This window comes from Cuculus canorus, chromosome 1 (assembly GCF_017976375.1).
Source record: "Cuculus canorus isolate bCucCan1 chromosome 1, bCucCan1.pri, whole genome shotgun sequence".
Lineage (NCBI taxonomy): Eukaryota > Metazoa > Chordata > Aves > Cuculiformes > Cuculidae > Cuculus > Cuculus canorus.
The window spans coordinates 30,217,289-30,239,716 of NC_071401.1; the positions used below are offsets into that span (position 1 = coordinate 30,217,289).

Here is a 22,428-nt window from a genome sequence, read left to right on the forward strand (position 1 = left end):
CTCAGTCCCTCCTTTCACACAGCCCCCTTCAATTACTACTTTACAAGGCTGAGAACAAATCTATATAGACTCCCTTTGTGTGGCAGTACTCTATGCCAGGTGACCTCTGTACCTTTCTCAGAATCTTTTCTGGTGCTTCTATGTCCTCTTTGAGACATACGTGGCCAGACCACAATACTCAAGATGTGGACAGGCTATGAATTCATGTGTAGTAATGTTTTCTGCCTTGTTCTCACAGACGGGCACTGATGAACACAGAGAGAGCTGTTGGATGCTACAGCCCTCACTTTAGAAATAAATCATCTAATCCTAACCCTTTGCTTCCTGTCTTTCAACCCATCTCTTTTCTATAAGAGGATCTTTCTGCTTTTGCCATTACAGTTCAATTTCTGTAATGTCCTTTGACAAGACAGTACTGTCAGACCTCTCTGGAAATCCAGGAATGTTATATTATCTGGATCACCTTTATCCACCCGCTCTCTGACTCCTGCAAGTACTTCTAGCTGATTCGTGGGGCATGCAGATGTTCTTCTTGTTCTTTCCAGACTATCCACATCTCTTTCATTATGACTTCTCATTTACCTGTAACAACAGTTTAATTCACTAAATTTGTAATTTTCTTTTTAGTCACTAAATTCACAAATATATTCAGTGATTTTAATCCAAAGACCAGTCAATCAGTGGTCTTCCTTCCATCTGCTGCAGTCATATATGAAGTATTTTAAAAACAGAATAAAAAAGGACTTGATTTGCTTGCATTCTGTAATATTGACTTTCTTATATTAAAGAAAAAAATTAGTTCTAATATTTGTTTTTGCGTTTAGTGGAAGAAGAGCATTTAGCCAGCAGCCTTTTTTCACTGGACCATGTAGTGCCACAGGCAATTGGTTTAAAATGGATTCTAATTACTGTAACAGATTCTAATAGTGTCTTTGATTCTTAAATCATCCAGTATCCAGAGTGGCTAGATAATTAGACTATTTGTAGCCATTGAAGGCAAAAGCCCATTAAACCCATTTGTTTTAAAGCACAGAGGTCATTACTGACAGTAGATGTAAAAAGCCCAAGGATTTCCCCTTCTTAGAAAAAACAACGTTGGATTTTGAACAGTGTTTAACTAAAATGTATAGAATTGTAAGTAGAGCCTGCTGAAAATACAGGTGGAGGACCTCTGAGTCCTGAGTGGGCCTAAGAAACATGTTGTTCTGCAAGAGACCAACAACGCATCATTCTCTCCTTTAAACATCCACATAAAAGTATTACAGTCACGTATGTTAAGCCCTTATATACACACACACCATTCCTCAGTTCTTTTTTCTCTCTCTTCCTCTAGTAATGGTCTAAGTAATGTGAAGTCTGATGAAGCCCAAATCCTCTTACCTGGGTTTTCCCTTATCATTTCTTACTCAGCTGTTCACTGCCTTCAGGCAGTCTCTGCTCTCCCCTGCCACTACCAACTTATATTTATTCAGTACTTTTCATGCAGAAAAGAAGTCCAAAGTGGAACTGGATGAAGCTGGTGAAATATCTCCCACCACATAACGCTCTTAAAATTTTGTCATTGCTTTCGAGGCTTCAAAAATACAGAAATTCTGTAGCATGTCAAGCAGCATTCTCAAAGTGCAAGAAGTTACCTCCAAGTGTACAAAACGGTGCAACTAAGCCCTCTGATAATTTAGCAGTGGGAAGTTTTATGCTGACATAAAGGCTTATATTCCCTTACCAGTCAGCCTGCAATTTCTCTGCAGGACTTCTTGCTGTCCTACAGAGTATGAAGGGCCGAGGATGCAGGTGATTTTTAGAGAGTATAACTACCAGCATTGTCGTCTGTCAACAGTTTTGGCACTCTTTAGCTCTCCAGCCACTCAGTTCTGCCAAGGACAGCCTTCATTTGAAAGTCACTTAATTGTTTTCAAAAGAAACAAAGAGCCAAGGGGCTGCAGGCTGAGAATCCCTGTTCCATATCCATCACATCCTCCATTTCTTCCAGATGACATACTTACAGTTTCTCAGTTCAGTCAAGTCTTACTTAGGGATAGCTTGGCATGGGAAAAGACCATTTGTTATAACAAGGAACACACTGCCAAAATACTTGAAATTGCAAATAATTACACACAGCACTGTACCTTGACAATAAAGAATGAAAGTTGAGCATCTAAATTTGGAAGTGCTAGTGCTAAATTTGAAATGTCTGCTACACTGCTCTCTTTACCATATAGTCATTCACTTCACTTCCATTTCTTCTCTTGAAAATTTGTCTTTGCATTCTTAGAAGTATTTATAATCATTTCCTTAGTTAACATTTCTTTTTTTTTTTTTATCATACTCATAAAATCATTTCCCAGAGAGTGAACATACTGTTGCTCTTTCCAGCTGGAAGATCTCAAACTGAAACATTATAAGTTTTTGTGTTGGGGCAATCCCCTGGGACCTTTCTCATTTGGGGATGTAAATGCCAACATAAAAATAAAATGCCATAAGGGTGTTGCCAAAAGTCATGACACAACCTATAGAGAAATTTGCATTAACTGTAATGAAAGGCCATGACAAAATATTTCATAAATGAGGTATTAGAGCTTCATCACCATCTCACAGAAGTAGGATATTAATTTTATTACTTCATAGAGACACAATGTATGAGGCTCTGCAGTCAGCAAGAGTTATGCCAGTGGGAAGTTCATTGCCATAACAATGACCCCATCAGAAGCTGCAACTAATGAGTAAATGAACACCTCACATGTAGGTTGTCCAAGGGAAGCTAATATTCAGTGTTGTGATGCAGATTTATCAGTCAGCTAGCATGTACATTCTGCTTATGAGACATCACTTAAGATGGTTCTGAGCATGAGACACACATAATGTATTTAATTTCCTCTTTAATGTAAATTATTCCCTTATTTCTTCTGTAACAGAACCATTTGCTTGATTTGTTCTTGCCAGAAAATCATCCACATCTCATCCATCAGACCACAGCTTACCACACCTTTCATAATAGTGAAGGTTATAAAAGCTTGCATTTTGAACTTGTATATGTTTTATTCATTATTTGACGAGTTGTTACCAACCTTGCATTTTTCTTTAGAGAAAAATGATCAAAGAAATGGTAATGATTGAACTGCATTCTCAATTCTCCAAATTTGGAAACACAGGGATAAGAAACAACATAAAAATCCATAGGGGCACATTTAAATCCCAGAAATATTGAGCAACAGCATACACCTAGATGGGAAAGAGTATATTATATCGGGGCATACGTATTTTCAAAAGAAGAATAATTATTATGTATACATCTATCATTTTCTTTGTGTAATTACCTGATGATCAGGACATGAAGGTTTTTCCCTATTAAAGAATCATAGAATAGTTTGGACGGAAGGAACTTTTAGAGGTCATCTAGTCCAACCACCCTCCAGTGATAAGGAACATCTTCAACTCAATGAGCAGTTGCTCATAGTCCTGTCCAACCTGACCTTGAATTTTTCCAGGGATGGGGCATCTAACGTCTCTCTGGGCAACCTATTCCCATGTTACACTATCCACATCATAAAAAATTTCTTCCTTATAGCTAATTCAAATTTGCTGTCTTTTAGTTTAGAACAGTTACCCCTTGTCCTATCACAACAGGCTCTGCTAAAAAGTTTGTCCCCATCTTTCTTACAGGCCCCCCTTCAGTTGATGCAGCCCAGGATACAATTGGGTTTCTGGACTGTGAGCACACACTGTCAGCTCACGTTCAGCTTTTTATCCACCAGTCCTTCTCGGCAGGGCCGTTCTCAACTCCTTCATTCCCCGCTTTATATTGATATTGGGGGTCACCCTGACCCAGGTGCAGGACCTTGCACTTGTTATTGTTGAACCTCATGAGGTTCACATGGGCCCACTTCTCAAGCTTGTTCAGGTCCCTCTGGATAGCATCCCATCCCTCAGGTGTGTCAACCGCACCATCTCAGCTTGGACTGGGGGCAAGAGTATAAACTGGAGAGGAGCAGATTCAGACTAGACATAAGGAAGAATTTCTTCACAATGAGGGTGGTGAGGACTGGAACAGGTTGCTCAGGGAAGTTGTGGATGCCCCATTCCTGGAGGTGTTCAAGGCCAGGTTGGATGGGGCCTTGGGCAGCCTGATCTAGTGGGAGGTGTCCCTGCTCATGGCAGGGGAATTGGAACTAAATGATCTTTGAGGTCCATTCCAACACAAAGTATTCTATGAATCTATGACAGAATTTGTTCATTGTCTTTTTTAAAAAAAAAAATTGTCTTTGCTTTGAAGACCGTGAGCACTGTGTTCTTCTTCCCTTTGAAGCTACCAACAAAAAAAGGATTAAGTTCAACTGGACCAGGCTGGCCCTGTTATCAGGTTTCTTTGAATGAATAACTGTTTCTGGTTGTCAGTATGACCTCTAATCAGCCAATCTCTCTTTGTAGGATACTTCAGGGTAAACAGAATGTTTTAATAAAAGTGCAGTAACAGCATATTCCCTGCTATAAATTATTCCTCCTTCTCTGAAAGACCATTATTTTTCATCCAGCCACTTACCCAGCATAGCATGCAATGCATACAAGAATGCAGAATGGATTCCCCATCCACAGGGAGAAGGGGGAGCCTAGGTTCTTCTGTAGGATGACCTTTTCTGCTATGTGAGGTGTTTCAAAATGGAGAAAGGACACTTTCACAGGCTTTGATCTTTCTCCAGTAGGTCTCTACAACAGTACATGCCCAGAAGGGGATAACAAGCTAACCAAGAAATTACTTGAACATCTCTAAACAGAGGAACTGGCACTTCTGCATAGCAGAAGCCACACACACAATGTAAATGAGCAGGAAAAAAGTACACAAGAATCATGTTGGGATTTACAAACTCTGTCATCTGTACACTATAATTGCATTTAATTACCTTATAAATCAAAAATAATGTTGTTAAAGTTGTTCTGTGTTGCATGAAAGAAAATGTCAAGAACAAAGAAATTTCCAGTCATTTAAAAAATATACAGAACAATTTCACAGCTTCTTTTATGTATTTTAAAGAACTAAATTTTATTTGTCAGATTTTGCATTTTACAGTGTTAAGAAAGGAAATATATCACACAATTCTGCTTTAAAATGAAATCCCTACATTTACCCCAACTAGCAAAAACATTGCAAACTATCACACATTTAGGCTGCAATTAACTTTCCCCATGCATTTCCTACCCAATGCCACCAGCACCATTTCTAAGCAGAAGCCCAGCTAATAAAAGTCAAGGGGTTTGTGAGAGCTGAGACAACATATTTCTAATTACCTACAACAAATTTAGAAATACCTGACAGCTGACTTTTCCTATGATGTCCTTCAGAGCCATTGATGGAAAACAGCCTGTCAAATTCTTGTGATGTCCTGAAAGCAGGCTGAGGCATTGCGATAAAGACTTTCTTTTCTGGCTGTTCAAAACTAGATCAATTGATCAACCCTTGTTATGATTTTGTATTTGATCTGAGCTTTGAAATGTCAAATTGACTGCTATTGCTAGGATCATAGGCTGGGATGAATTGCGTGTATCCCAAGATAAATGTTGTGTGGTTTTAGGTCTCAGGGGCACTGAGTGAGCAGCATAACTTCCTCCTTACAAGTGTAAAATTGCCCAAAAGTTTTAGGCTGAATGTTCCCAGAGTAAAATGAGCCCTGCCTTGCATCCCACTGCAGGACATGAGGTGTCCATCCACTATGCAGTGTAGCTATTCCTTACTGCAAACGTAGTTCATGTATTTATTTTTCATTTTCAAGGTGGTTTGTGACATTAAGCAGAAAGATAAACCATGGGATTATGCTATAGCACCCACATAGACACCTGTAGATGGGAAATATGGGCAGATAATATCTATCACTTTTTCAGCTCTTCTTCTACTCTGCCAGGTTCTAAATGGGACCATATTTAGAACATATTTAGAACTGACCTGAAAAAAAGGGCAGTTCAGTCAGGGTGAAGGGCATTGTCCACTGAGTGGGAAATGAAGCATGAAGAACAAGATCCTGAATCATGATGTCCAGACCAGTGCAGGACTCCAAGCTGCTTCTCATCCTAGTTTTCCTTCCAAATTATCCATCACACCAGGACAACTACCGCAAGAACTGTCCAGTCATTGGTGCAGTCTCCTTGTATAACTAGTAAGAAGCTGACCATTTGCAAACAACCTCAAAAGGTGGCATGAAGAGACAAGACAAAGATCTGAGTTAAAGTGGGACCTGGTGTGAAGTCTGAAAAATCCAGAAGAATTATAATTCTGGTTGTCTGTGCCCTTCAGACTCAGTGCAAAATTGTTGCTTGAAAAATAATAACAATTAAACAACTTACCTGATGGTTACATTCAGTCTTTTGTTAAAACTACACCACGAGGTCAAGTGGCACTGCTGGAGAAATCTCAGAGACACTCCAGCAGAAATCTTTGTTTGGTTCATTGGAGGATTAAGGCAGAGTTAAGCAAATTTTCAGCATTCAACTAATCATACCAAGAAATAATTAAAATTTCAGAAGTATAAAAAAATAGGATAATAGAGGATATTGTTACTCCAGCTGCTCCAAGAGCCACCACATTGATAGCTTATGATAGTGGAATATTTAACATCTTCCCGTAATCTCTAGTTTATTGCTCCTCTGTATATTTTTCTAAGCATTACTGTGTAGCCTGTAGAGCATATAATAAGCTAGCCCTGAGAAGCCTTTGGGAGCTTCATAGCTAAAAAGGCAGACTGATAAAGTGTGATCCAGGAAATTCCTGTTACAAATGTATGGCATTTCTTTCTCTCTCAAAGCAAAATTATCCCCAAATGTATTCTCCTGAGGGCCTGAACAACGAACATTACGAAGTCATCTGGCATGGAATACAAAAAGATTCTGTGCTAACCAGGAGGAATATCACAAGTGGCTGGAGTTGATTCCGCTGAGAGGCTCTTTTCCTTTGCATATTAAGATATTTACTTGCGCCAGTGACAACAGTAAATTTGTAACTCCTTTTCAGGAGAAATTAAACCAACACTACGGGGAATTTAAAAGGACCAATGCAATTTAAACAACATTAACTGAGTACACAAAAAGGAGGAAACGGGTGTTTGACCTGCTCTACTGAATTTCGCTGAGCCGCAGAAGTAGCAGGTTTGTCCATCCAGGACCTTCAAATAAGAACGAGTGGTACCTTATAGCTCTGTGCAGAGCAAGGCTTGAAACCTGTGGCACCTCTTGTGATTTTTTAAACTAAATATTCAGCTCTCTATCATAAGGTCAGTTGCTTCCAATCACCATGGATGAAGTGGTTACACAGCCATCATCACTCTGTGTCCCCCACAGAACATTAAGCTCAGCCAACATCCCCCAGGCAAGCCACTTCCTTGGCCTCCTTTCTACGCTTAGCCTGACACTGTTTCACTCTACTCTTTCTAGACTTGGACAACAGTGACCAGTCTTAATCTCACCAAAGATCAGACTGCAAATAATTTCATTTTTTAAATAATAATGCAATTAAATTTCAGGGTGGGAGGTCTTTAAAGTCATTTTATTGTTACCCTAGAAACCACTTCCCCTCCCAAAATTTTTGCACCTACGTTTGAGTTCCTCTAAGCACTGCATAGTGTGACTCTTGAGCTTCTGTCCCTCCTGGCAGGCCATTCTTGGTGGGAGGCAGGGATTAAAGTGCAGGCAGATGGGCAGAGCAAGCTAGAGTCCATGTAGAAGGGCTGGTACATGGGGCCATGTACCCTGGCAACTTCACCTGAAATACAACATCAGTGTCCCAGCTGGGAGCACTGCGAGAAGAGAGCAGGACAACGGGCATGCAGAGGACTCCTCTCAGGAGACTTAACCAGACCCAAATGAAAGTATACATGCTACTGAAGAACTGCGGGGTCACAAATCTTGCAAAAATCTCCACTGCTACCTCATATCCTTTCTTCTATCCACTTGAGAGCTGGCCGGACAATCTCCTTTGAGCTAACAGATAGAGCAGCACTGATGTATTGCCAAAATGAGTGCTAAAGTTTTTCACAGCACTGGCCTTGTTGGTCTTCAGGGGACTTCTAACATTTCTAACCACCTACACACACGGTTACCAAAACAAGTCTGATATAAGTAGTAAAAACCTTAGTGATGACTGTAGATCATGAAAACACAGCTTGTTACTCATTTACTTAGAAAAGCTGGCAACATCAGTTCAGCCGGTATATGTGCCCATGCAGTAGACCTGCAGAAGAATCTGACATATGGCACACATAATTTTATTCTTTAGCCACATTGTGCAAAAATTTATTTACTGGGTAATCTGGTATTTCTTACTTATTTAGGAATCATTCTGTGCCCCAGTAGATGTAAATTTTACAGTAAACGACCATCTGGAATTCAGGTATATGTGTCATCTAAAAAGAAAAATTCTGCATAAATTGATGAAGTCTTTCAATTTTCTGATCTTTCCAATGATCAAGCATACACTCTTTCTATTTGCTGGCTCCAGAATTGAAGGTTTCACCTGCGACTGTCCTGTACAGCAAGTCACCAGTGTGCTAATTCCCAGTAGAAAGACTTTTACTTTGGAAGCTGAAAGCACTACTGAGTTTCAGTTAAAATGAGACAAGAGCCAAGAGGTGATGACCCAGGAATAACTGTAAGCACATCAAGAAATAACTAAAAAATGAAATCTTCAAATGAGATACCGAGACTAGCTTTGGAAAGTGCAGCTGCCTCCCTGTTTATGAAAGACCAGATCAGGCAGCACAGGTTCTGCACCGATTTCCTACCCCTTTGAGGCCTCCCCTTTGCCCACCACAGCTGGTAGAAGGTGAAGGCCCCCCTGCAGATGAACCAATGCCAGCACTTAACTAAGAGGGTTTGGTTGCAAGGGTTTGGTTGCAATACCGAAATTCTATTTCAGTTTGTTCAGTTGAAAATACAGGAATTAGTTCACCATTGCTCCTTGCTGCAGAAATGAATGGCATAGTCTAAAATACCCAGTCCCTAAATTCTTCTACGAAATAAATGTCTTCATGACATTTATAAATCTTTCTTTCTTTCTAGCTGTTTGATAACTGTAGACCCCTATGAGCCCCTGTTAGTCCCTTTAGTGACTGGGTAATCATATTACACAAAGGGATAATAACTTCTCTTGATTCAAGACAGCTGTGAGAAGCCAATAAGCACCTTTGCGCAAGCCTCTGTCTAAACCAAAGATAATGTCACTAGCTGAAAAGCAAAAATTGTATTGGTGGAGACTGGAATTGGTATGCAAAATGTTGTGTCTTCCTCAAATACTCAGAAGGACTGGAAAATCCAACAAAGAAAAAATTAGGACCACACATGAAGGACACAGAACTGCTGTCAACAAGTCCTGCAGAACAACCAAGAAAGGAGATTTGAGGTGTGTATAGGCAGGAACAGCACTTAAAGCAAAGAGCAAAGAAGCTGTTTTCTGCTGTTGAATTCTTGCTGCCTCTAGGAACTAGCACTGCATGCACATTTTGTAAGTGAAGAGAATTATACCAAAGCAATAAGCGACTCTAAGAGAGGTTTCCTCTCTCATAACTCAGCCCACTGTGGAGCCCTGGATTTCTAATCAGTTGGGTCATAAAGGGGCAATTGTCCTTCATTTCTTGTTCTGTCCTCCCTGTTATGCTCCTCTAATTCTATTTAATTTACCATCACAGTCCTACAAATTAATTTGGACAGACACATCTCTCTGCTTATAAGAAATATGCTTCAGGACTGAGAATAGAAATAATAAATATATTAAGAAGACACTAAGACCTTCCCAATTTTGTTTTTCTAAAGTGAAATAAACCATTTATAGCATTATATTAGTATAAATGATAATTTACGATCATTTTATCACATTAAAAATTTTGAATACATCTCCTACTAGGCTAAATAACATGTTTCCTTAGAGATTTTCTAAGCTGCCAAGAACAAAGTAATTTAAAAATTTATAGGATAATCCAAGTATTACTTGGCACCCCTTTGTGAATTTAAATATAAAGTAGTTTTTCTTTCAGATATATTAAATAGAACATATGTGACCAAATAAAATGTTCCAAGAAAAAGCTACAAAAAAAACAGCTCTGTGTGTGCCCTCAAATAAAAAACTAGATTTCTCTTATAGACAGCAGTAAGGAAAAGGCCTGGATCCACTTTGATTCCAGTCCTATGAGGATGGCCTCTTGGGAGGCAGAAAGGAGAGAATGCTCCACCAGCTCTGTGATTCATTTAGCTCTCAAGGAAAACCATCTGAAAGCAAACATTACCTGGGGATTTGTGAAAGAAAGCTCCTCACCCACTCCTGCCCCCACCACTATTTGTGCCTGTCACTAGGGAAGAAGACTGCTTGTCTTGCATGCAGGAGAAATTCTAGCCCAAGACTTTGGGGACACTGTTCTGCTGACTAGGAAAGGCAGAAGTATTTTAACATTCACTCTAAGTAGAAGCAGATTCAGATGATGATTCCCAAACCACTCAGAGCTTTTAAACATCCACCCCTAGGTGGAAATTTCTGCTTCTGCACTAGCAGCCACCAGCAAGCTGCACAACCTTGCTCTTGGCAGTGTGGCTGGCGCTACTTGGGTAGCAGCAAAATTATACCATAAAAGGTTTATCATGACTGGAAATGCATCAGTTGGGAAATAACACTTTCAGGTGCATGCAGAAATCAGCTAAGTGTTTGCAGGTCTGGGGAAACAGTGACTCCTGAAATAGTGAGTACCACACACCAAGAAGTGACATAGGGACACACCGAGCAGCTCTTCTAAGGATGTTTAAGAGAGAGTGCATAAGCAGCTGTCACTGAACTCCAGCTCCTGGAGTCCTAAGGTCCAAGCACATTTGCATCCTTGATACTCAGAAGAGGACAGGGTCCATGCCTCCCACACCCGCTAAGTGTCCCACTGTAGTTCATGTTCAAACATCCCCATAGAGGACCGCGGTAGCCCAAAGCAATACTGTTATGTGTGGTTATTTCAGCACAAAATGTTGAAAAAACTCTGATGGCTGTGTTACACCAGGGCAACTTTTACACAACATGAAACTGAGGGTACATGTTGTATGACTTAGGCTGTAGCATGGATGAGTGGTTAGTTTTGATTTTGTAGATATACCAAAGGAGGACACTACTTGAGTACCAAAAGGCACCAGCTACCAGGAACGTGCTTTATTGAAGAAATTAGACATACTGACACATTGAGCTGCCTTAAGGAGAAAGTGGCCTTCTCCAAGCAGCAGTCATCATCGAACCATATAATGGTTTGGGTTGGAAGGGACCTTAAAGATCATTCAGCTCCAACCCCCTTGCCATGGGCAGGGACAACTTCCATTAGACCAGGTTGCTTAAAGCCCCATTCAACCTGGCCTTGAACCCTTCCACAGATGGGCTATCTGCAACTTCTCTCCAGGCAACCTGTTCCAGTGCTTCACCACTACCTTAGTGAAGATTTTTTTTCCTTGTATCTAAACTGAATCTAGCCTATCTCAGTTTAAAGTCATCTCTTGTCCTGTCACTACGTGCCCTTCTAAAATGTCCCTCTCCAGCTTTCTGTAGGCTTCCTTTAGTTACCAGAAGACCGCTATGAGATCTAACTGGAACCTTCCCTGAACAACCCCAACCATCCCTTCAGATGTCCCGAGTGTCACAGAATATCCCTATGCTGTGGCCTATGATCTGGCCCATAATCTGAGCATGTCTGAATCAATGTGACTGCTAAAACTTGAGCCAGGAAGGCTTTTTTCTTTTTTCATGCAAAGGTGCCAAATTTTGTTGAGAAACTGTAATGACATTTCTAAAAGGTATTTCCCATCCCTTGGATATTTATTAAGGCACATAGTAATGCTCATTTGTATTCAAATCGATTGAAATGGATATATGTGAGGTGAAAGAATGTCACTTACAATTTCTTCTTCAAGGAGACTTCACAGAAAGAACCTTGACTTTATCAGTTCCCTCCCCACTCCTTCATTTCACCCGAAGTAGCCCAGGGATGCCACTCTGCAGAGCATATTGTAAATTCTGGATTTGATTCATTGTTGGTCTCAGTAGCTCAAGGCAGCTGCAAATCCAGTTTATTCGTCCAGTTAAAGTGGTTTTATGGCTGCTGTGCATCTCCAAAGATTTGCAAGCCAGCAGTGTATGCCACTAAATCAACTTATGTCAGTTTTCCAAGCTTTTTGAGAGAACAATAAGAAGGATGCTATTGCTTTACTTCTTAACCTTTGGTGCTTTCAAGAGCTTTTTCTCATTCTGAAGTTGTGCCCAAATCCTTGAGGTTCAATGCAGGATTTATTACTCATCTTCATTGTTTAGATTCTGCTTAATAGTTTATTGAAGTCCATAGAGTTTAAAACAGGCTCCTGCGTATAAATCATGCTGAATAAATAAAGCATATTTTACCAGAGGAATATAATATTTAGGGTTTGTCCACAAGGGAAAATGTTCTGGTATAACTGGCAATGTCACCTGGAAATGCAGTGGCTAACGTACTTCCAGTGCTAGAACAGGTGCTGCAATTCTGTGCTGAGTGCTTCCTTGTGCCTCAGCTTAGTTTGATTTGGAAGCAGAGTAAGATGAACCATGAGCAAGTACTTAGGGGATATCAAGGCTTTTCCCAGACTGACCTTGAGGTAGCAGAGTCAGAGACATGGAATAGGCAGAGTGTGGAATAGCTGTTCTGCAACAGCCTTGCCAGGTTTTTTCCCCTGGATCTACTGTTTGTACATGGTCCATCTGCCAAATACCTGCTCATCCCTATTTGGTAGCTCTGCATGATCCCTTCTTGTGAATTTTCTTCTCTTGACGTTTGAATGCAAACACAGCATGTGTCTTAAACATACACAGTCACCACGAGCAGGGAGCTGGAACACAAGGACAATAAAACCAGCAAGAAATTATATGCATGAATCATCAAGGAGAAATAGGCGGATGAGCTTCGATCATTCAAGAATTAATTCAGTCAACTGCAATAATGCTAACACAGCTTAGACTGGGACTTTCTGTTATGCGTCTACAGGACAGGTTTGACCTTGTCCAAACCTGAGTGACATGTCAGTGACGTTCTTGGCTGTGTGTGATACCTCTTAAAAATTCCATCAGAATTATCAACTTGAACTTCACATGGAGAAACTTTCACTTACAGTTTAAAGATTACTTTAAATTTGGTCCCTGTGTCCTCACTCGGATTTGCTGTCCTCACACTGCAGAAGCCAGAAGCCACTTGTTGAAGAGGGACAAGCTCTGTTCCTTTGGGGAGAGAAGCAATAAGTTTAGTCCCTGTAAAGAAAAAGAGAGAGTTGGTCTTGAAGTTAATTGATTCCATGCAGGAATGCCGCAATATCAGTCATGGGATCCCCTACACCAGCTGCATGGGGACGTACACGAAAAGCAGGTTACAGCCATCAATGTTCTCTGCTACCAACCTGTGACATCTCTGGTATTTTCAAACTGTTACCCACAGTTACTACAGCCAGTTACCCACGGCTGTAGGGGAAAGATGCCTTGAATGCTCATTCAGAAAAACCTACATGACTAGCAGTGACTGCTACAGCTCTGCTGTGAACAGCACTTTTGCATTTGTTAAAGGATGACAAGGAAATGTGAAAACCCCAGCTACAAGCTGAAGCTGATTTCCATTTTTTAAAGTCAGAAATATGGATTTAGTTGCCCGTCCTCCACAAGCTGCTAACAGCAAAACAAAGCAGATAGGGAATTGCTGCCCTTGCATTTTGGCTGAGGAGTTGTAACTGACTTTGGCCTTTTACTTGAAAATGGTTGCAATTATGCTAAAATTTTCATCTTTTTAGTACTGTTGCCTCTCCTCCTGTGCCTTCCGATGCAGCTGAACCATGAGGTCTGTGGTAATGAAAGGCATCTTTTTACTCTGTCAATGCCATTGTTAGTTTTATCTCTGCGGCTCACAGTAGGTCCTTGAATGAAACCACAAAACAGCCCTGCTGTTATCAGTACAGGGCAGAACTGGATGGGAAACTTGTGGTTTTGCTCTGACTAGTGCTGTGTCTTCATGCAGCTGCAGTGTAATGCTGGGAAGTACTGGCTGCCTTCAGCATCCCTTTAACTCACCTGAAAAAGAGAAGGAACTTCAAAGCACTCACCAGTTTCCTGGAAGTGTTTGACACCTCAGATTACTCAGCCATGCCTGGGCAATGTGGGTCCTGCAGGTGACCTTCGCACCATCAGTCAGACTGACTTGGGCCATTTTAGGCATCAGCTTCCCTGGAGTCACTGGAGATGTCCATCACCTTGACCCAGGAGCTGCCACACACTGCGTGAGTTTGCATCTCACCCATAGCCCAAGTTCAAGCATTTAGGGCTTGTACAGTCTTGGAACAGAAACAGAAAGGGCAATACCACAGGCTTTCCACCAGTTTCTGCCCTGGGCAGATAAGAACGGTACTTTTGTAAATCATCCCAAGGCATTGCCATGACTCAGTTCCAAGCTGTGCAGATAAAACAAGCCATTTTTCTGTTGTCAGAAAAATAAAGAGCAGTGGTGTTAGAAAAATAAAGAGCTTTGTAGAAGCTCCAGAGACGCCAAAAGAACGGAACAGTTGAAGAGAATAGTATTCTATTATTATTATTATTATTATCATCATTATTGGTTTGTACTGTGCCTGGACTCCATAGCATCCCTCTAGGACTAGAGCAGTTATTCTGGGCACTGGAAATGAGTGAAATTAAGAGATAGACTGTGCTTTTAGAGGGCTCTCAGTCTAAGCACCAGAGTAGAAAGAAGGGAAAGAAAGGGAGGTAGAAGTACTACTGAAGTGTTGCTGCTGAGAGAATGTTTTAGAACTCATTTGTGAAACAGTAAGGGCATTATTTGGCACACAGGGGACAAGGCAGGGCAGAGCAGCATCCTCACATCATAAACGTTCTTCTCTAATTTATTTTTTTCTTCCTCAGAAGCCAAATACAATGTCTGAGACTTTTGTTCAAAGACGCAAAGGAGACTAAAGCTCCCATATTATGGTAACTTTCCACAGGAGTCAGACTCCTAGCTGCTTTCATCCAAACAGGGCTGTGTTATTGCTCCCTGCTTCACAACTCCACTTTGATGTCTTCACAGCACTTTACCCCTTTTGCCGTTTGAACATTGCCCTCTTGGAGAGACGGGATTCATCTGGGGGCAGGGAAGGAGATAATATTTAAAAAAAAAAGAACAAAAACAACAGCCAAAGATACAGCAACTGTTCGAATTTTCTGAGACACTAGAATTACTTGCAGAAGTCCATGAGAAAATGGCTGAGTGGGCTTGAATCAGACAGAGCCGTTCAGGGAGAATGGACTTCATTACCTGAACTTGCCATTCGTGACAAGGCAGGGACGTGGCACATGCTCCAGGGGAAGATAAAGTCTGCATGGCTGGCATTGCCTTTGGGCTGTGTGTTGAGAGGGCAGCCTGTGGTGGTTGGTAATAATGTGAAGAAACCTCTGCAGTCCCGCAGGGTAAACTACATCTCAATCTGCCTCATATCAGTGTTTCTCAGTGCTTAATTTGTCCCCATCACTCTTCTGGCTGTTGCCATGGAATTTTTTTTTAGCATTTAGACTGTGTCGACTGCATGGGGATTACAGGGAGAAAGAAAAAAGACCAAATGAAAGATTTGGTCTCAGACCTATTATAAAAATTTATCTTTCCTGCTAAAAATCAGTGTTTTGCAGAAACCTAGTCAGAAACTACTACCCAGAACGCTTTTACTCCCCTTGTGAAAAACAGCCCAAGACCACTCTTAAGCCACCCCAGAAAAGAGAGGCATGGCATCATCTTGATCATAGTCGATAAAAGCCTTTACTGAGGTGGCATGAATGAAGGAGCAAGCCTGGATATCATTACAGGGGTCCCAAGACCTGAGAATATAAGGAGTTATGCTTTTGTAGCCACAAGCTATCATGGGACAGTTAGATGGAAGCAAATGTGTTCTACCTGTGGCTAAGGTTTCTTTGAAGGAGGCAGGGACTTCAGATTAGAACTGCAAAATCCCATGTAACATCACTATTGCTCTTTCCCTGTCCTTCTTTGCTGGGACTCGGTAAAGCTGGTGGCAGCATAAACACCAGGGCCTTGCATACCACAGCTTAGTTCCTAAAATTCAACATTTGCAAGACCAATATTTCACTCACCACCTTTTCTTAATGTAGCCCCAGTAAAATGTCACAAAAACAGGACTAGCATTGTGCTGCTGCTGAAACACAGTATTTTTCCTTCCCTTGTGTAACTTGGTTTGCTTTGGCACGTCTATCAATTATGGCTCTATCTGTTAGTGTTCATTTGATCCTATAACCATTTATTCTTTGACAAATTATCTGTGTATAGTTAAGGGGGGAGGGTATTTTCTCTTGGAAATCTTGCTGTTTATTATTGTGTTTAATGTCTTCCTTCTCTAACCCACCTTCAGGTATCTCCATGCCTGTACCTGTCTTTGGACTACAAGATGACTCCAAAGTGTTTAAGAAAGGCAGTTGCTTACTTGCAGATGACAATTTTGTCCTAGTAGGCTCTTTCGTGTCATTCTTCATCCCTCTAACCATCATGGTGGTCACCTACTTTTTAACTATCAAGTCGCTGCAGAAGGAAGCTATGCTATGCGTGAATGACATTGGCCCAAAGACCAAGTTTGCTTCATTTAGCTTCCTCCCTCAGAGTTCCTTGTCCTCAGAGAAACTCTTTCAGCGCTCTTTGAACAGAGATGTGGGGACTTCTGGAAGGAGAACCATGCAATCCATCAGCAACGAGCAGAAGGCTTCCAAAGTTCTTGGCATTGTCTTCTTTCTGTTTGTTGTGATGTGGTGCCCTTTTTTCATCACCAATGTGATGGCTGTAATTTGCAAAGAGTCATGCAATCAAGAAGTCATTGGTGGACTACTTAATGTATTTGTTTGGATTGGCTACCTTTCTTCAGCTGTCAACCCGCTTGTATATACGTTGTTCAATAAAACCTACCGTTCAGCTTTCTCTCGTTACATTCAGTGTCGCTACAAGGAGGAGAAGAAACCTTTCCAGCTGATTTTAGTGAACACTATCCCAGCACTTGCATATAATTCTAGCCAGCTCCAGCTAGCACAAATGAAGAGTTTGAAAAAAGAGGCAAAAATGATGGCTAAGGATTATTCAATGGTCACAATAGGAATACATCATTTGGATGGTACCTCCAAGGGAAGTATCAGCCCAGCAAATGAAAAAGTTAGCGGTGTGTGACGGTCAGCAGCTGCCATGACAACCACCATGCATATGCTGAAAATTTCACCTGGCTGTGAGAAGCTCTTTCAGCCTAGGAAAATCAGTCCTCTTCAAGAGACCCTTCAACAGCATCACATACACCTCATATTATCCTGTGGATGAAAAGCAGGGTTGAAATTGTATCGAATGTGCAATTTTTTTTTCATACAGTACTTTGTCTGTTTTAAGCACAGGCTTTATTAAAACTTATTTTTTTAATATTCTAAAGGATATATTTCTTAAAGAAAAAATGCAATTTCTGATGTTATAACATGGGCTGTGAAGAAACATACACATTTCTTTTCTCTTTGCAAGTGAAAGCTAAGCTGTCCTTTCATGTCTCCACAGAGTAGGCTCCAGCTAGTTTGTCTTGCTATGAAGGAATTTTGTTATTATTAACTGAAAGAGCACTTTATGGAATTTTAAATAAAATTATGGTTAATTTACTAATATATATTTAAAATAAATTTTAAAGCATTAAAGAAAAATCTATTAAAACCTGTACAGATTAATTACATGGACATTTTGGTAACAGTGTTTTTACGGCAATATTTTCTTCTGAATGCCTATACTGAAATGTTACTTCAGCCATTCATTCGTTCTACAATTCAAACTAGCAATCTTCAAAGGTAAATTATACTTGAATGATCCTTTTTTTTTATTACCATTCTTAATCTTTATTTCATGTCTTGTACTTTATTTCCATTCAAAAATGTTCATCTATTCTCTGTAAAACTTGCAAGTAATTCTTTCTGAAGTAATTACTGGGCCTGATTACCTGCTCCTTCCCAATGGCGTTGACAAGGAAGTGAAGTGAGACAAGAGTGAAAAAACAGGCATATCATTGCTAAGTAAGTTCAGGAATGCTTCCATGTTCATGCCTCTATTTGGTTCCAACAGAGTCTGATTTAAGAAATGTGCGTGGAAATTTTGCATGGGTAAATCCTTCAGTAAAAGGTTGCAGCAGGTCCTCTCTCACCATCTCACTTTGGTTAAAAAGGCTATTATGAATTCATCCTTCTGGTTTTCTTTTAGGGCTAATAGAGCCAGAATTATTAGAAAACTGTTCTGAGCTGTTTTACCCATTTTTTCTGGTTTGCTGTTATGGTAGATTGCTCAGGAATGGTAGGTAGCTTGCACTATTAGGACTCAGCCTTAATGAAATACGTACGGGCAAATGGGGCCCACTTGAAAAATAACAGGACTTATAAGTGTCATTGTATTTCACCTACACAGCTCCAAAGGCAGATACATTACATAAAGAACATAAAATACATCGCTGACAGAAATGTCTAGTCATGAATTTGTTTCCTTTCAGGCATCACAGACAATTTCACTGAAGTGAGTGGGACTCCGCAGGAGAGCAGAAATATAAATGTTGCATTCACCTGCAAAACCTAAATCCAAGCACTTGATTTGTTCCATCAATTTTGCAGCTGTAATCATCAGAAACAGGATGTATTCCAGTTTCAGAACCTGTCCTCTCTGAAAAAAAACACTGCCTATCTGGAAGCCAAACTCCAACACTTTCACCAGCCCTTCTCTTTAAGTTGTTTGGTTTTCACAAATCAATTAAATTTCCACTACAGCAAAGAGAAAGAAACTAATTCTGATTCTAGCCTACCAGCTGAGGGTCTTTAAAAGAGGATGACATTTAGTTTTAAATACTGATCTATGGTAAAAGAGGATTCAAAATTTGGCTGGGTATCTGGCTGATTTCCAAGAAATTGGTTTTACTTTTCTCTTGCCAGTATGATACTGAATTTACCAGTTTTATGAGCTGTTTCCTCCAACGTGGGACAGGTCAGAGCACAGGTCACACAGGAGTTCTGCATGCACACGATAACACTGATCTACTCCACAGCCCTCAGCCTCCATGTCTGGGTCAAATCCCGGTTGCAGCAATACCATGCATGTCATCCACTGGCTCATGGCCGTTAATGGTTTTCCCCCTTTTCCCCCAAAAACTGGGAATGTAGGATCATCTGATAAAGTGGTACAAACACTATGCTCACAGAGGTGGGTCTATGTGGTCTCTGTGTTTCTGGTTACACTTGATCACCACAACGAAACCGAACAGCTTAAGCAGAAGGAAAACCAAACTCATTGCTTGTGCCTCCCTATGCACACTCTGCTCCCACACAGCGCCATGTGAGGGGTGCCACGCCAGCACAAAATGGATTTCAGAAGGAATCTGCTAAATGCAGCTCAACAAGAGAACCACTGTTTTATTAGGTGGGAGCGGTGACTTTACGCTGTTTCTTGACAAGTTTGGTATAGATCCTAAATCAGGAGCTTTGAGCTAAGGCCATCTTGTATCACACAGGCCAGCCAGGCAAGGATAAAGAACTGATGGAGCACAAGGGGTCCAGGGCATGCCATGAAACAGGTTATTTGTGTACCTCCTGGTGTCCAGATGTTTCCACTCCACAACTGGAGTGATAGCTCTGAGGAGTCACCCTTGGGAACAGGCACCCCAGGGAAGAATTAGGTGGTAATAAAACCAAAAGTCTTTTGAGAAAAAAAAGTCTGAGGCTCAGGATCTGCCTACAAACGAAATTGCCTTCATATGAAGAATACTGACACAGGATTGAAGGTCTCTAACCCTGCATATGAGGGGAAAGAAAACACAGGTATTTCCACCAGTGGAGGGGATTGCCATGTTTTGTGCAATCCGTGCCAATCTTGATGCAAGCGTCTCTGGCTTTGCAAGAGAAAAAAGTGGATGGGGGGACAGCGGGTGGACAGCTCAGATTCTATTGCTCATTTGTGTCAGTGAGCAGTGCCTGCCTTTATGCTCTATGATGTATTTGGCACCCCATAGTTCTCCAAAACTCAATTCCTCCTAAAACTCCTGAGAGTCTGACTGCTGGTCTGCACAGTCTCCTTCACCAGTTTGTACTTGATAGAACCGTTACTAAGCATTTAACAATCACTGCTTATGCTCTCCGCTTGCCGTCTGCATTTCACCCACATGGCAGAGCAAGTCACCTCCCTCTGCCCCCTGTTTCTCTTTCATTTCACCTTGTGGTCCTCTTTTACAATGTCAAATTGCTCAGGTTGCAAATACTGACAGGGAATGTTTCGCTAAAAACAAAGAGAGTTTCAATTACTAGCTTGCTATTTCATTAGAAGATGACTCCAAACAATAATTTTTTTCCAGCTTCTTAAAATAAAACCTATGTTTCAGACCTAAGAGACTTGACAGCATTTCTTTAATTGACAGATGGAGGTAACAGAACACTGTTTTTTGCTTAGAAGCAGGGATACCTGATGCCTGACATTTTAATTCTGTGAGCACTCAGATAGGTGATTTTATTGAGTGATCAGCAGCCTTTGCCTAAGAAGCCTCTCTAAGCCAAGGATGCACAACAGATAAAGACCAATATCTCCAACTCTTTATGGACATCTTTGACAGTTTAGCAAGGCCTGATTCTGCCACCAAAATATTAATAGATTTTTGTGTGGTTTGCCTTAGTAAGGACGACAGAGTCAGCGTCTGAATTTGTTCTACCCACCATGCCAGATCTGCGGGAGATCAGTAGATAGCAATTAATAGAGCCATTATACTTCAGAGACATTACAAAGCTCACCTATTTTAAACCAGAATTTATAGCGTTAGCCTTATGCCTGGGATAAACACTATGGTTTAGTATGTCTGGCTTCAGAGCAACACTTCCACTTTGCAAAAAAACCATGAATGTTTTCATTATGCATCAGGCTGGAGTGGAAACTTTTGTAATTTTCCAGGCAAAACAAAGAAGGCATTCACACAGACTAGCTCAGAGGTTAGGGCCTTCCTTTACCCTACAGGAAAAGCATGCTGAGTCAGTCTGTCATATCTGCATCCAAAAAACCTGCTTTGTCGGAAAAAAAATGTTATAATCAATAATTTTTCAAGTAGATCAACATTTTATTACTGTTAAGACTGAATCTGAAAAATGTCCAAAGACATAAAGCTCACCGAGTATCTCCTAAGCTGGTGTGCATCCTTTATACACTTCAGGGTAAAAAATCCTATGTATCTATCCCATCCAGCCAACCATGCACTGTACTTATGTAATTATTGCCAGATGGTGAGATGCATTCTATTTTGAATACTTAAATGTTTGCTTATGTAAATACATAGAGAAAAACATTTGCTGTATTTTGTAATGCTAATGTAAAACGGTGTTCCAACGCTTTGTTGTTTTGTCAGAGTCTACTGCTAGTAAAGCAGATTAAAATATTTAAATGCCATCAATTGTTTTATAAACTGGAGGTTTGTCTTAAGTAGTTATTTTGGTTTGGTTTCATTTATCTCATACATACTCATGGTAGAATGTCTACTGAAGGCTAAAGTAATTTAAAATATCTTGCTGGACAAAGAGAAAAAGCATGTTGCAGAATTTAACTGTCTAAGTAAGGTAGTCCAAAATGAGCCATTACAGTAATTTTCTTTTTCTAAGGACAGCCATTCTTCTACTGAAAGCACGTACTCTTTGAACAAGTATAAATAGCTTAGAAGGTTTTGATCTCAGAAACAATATATTTGCAATAGTAGTATGCCAATTAAAGAAACAGCACTATAAGATTAAAATTAATATGCAGCATAAACAAAGAGCATTGCATAGTTGCACAGACATAAAATAACACCTGAGTCGTAGAACCACAATGCCATCTACTGGTAGTATTTCCTTTCATAAAAAGTGTTAAAATAAGAAACCAAAATGAATTTTGTTACTTTTTTATTTTCTTAATCTTAAAATCAAAAATATTCCTCCAACCAATCTTAGAGCACACACGCTCTTGTTTACAATTGCAATGCATATCAAAGTAGTATGGCTGCTAATAAGAAGCCCTCTCAAAACTGTGCTGTTAACACTGTTAACAGCAGTTAAAATGATGGTTGCTGAGTTCCCAAGTACATTTACAACGCATTTGGTTTGTAAAGTCTCTGCTGCTGAATAATTTGAAATGACAGGTGATCCCTGTTTCTATGCAGAAATAGCAAAAGGGCTGCAAGTTAAAAAACTCATTTTTTATTGAGTCATTTAGGTTGGGAACTGCTAGGGGTCTGCTAGTTAAGCATCCAGGTCTAAGCTAGTTGACCCACCTCTTCAAGGAAATGGAGAAAGAGAGGCAGCCTAAAATGAATAATTAAGGCAAGTGGAAAGAATCACCCTTTGGAATTGCCTACTAGAGAAAATCCCAGCCTTCA

The 22,428-nt window shown here is 40.4% G+C and overlaps 1 protein-coding gene across 1 annotated transcript in view; it reads left to right on the top strand.

Annotated features, from left to right (window-relative positions):
- HTR2A (5-hydroxytryptamine receptor 2A) overlaps positions 1-21,804 on the top strand; it is a 30,674-nt gene extending 8,870 nt beyond the window's left edge. Inside the window, exon 3 of the mRNA XM_009557753.2 lies at positions 16,408-21,804. Coding sequence (XP_009556048.1) covers positions 16,408-17,207 — 800 coding nt within the window. The 3' untranslated portion in view covers positions 17,208-21,804. The remainder of the gene's footprint in view (positions 1-16,407) is intronic.
- Positions 21,805-22,428: the final 624 nt, after the last annotated feature.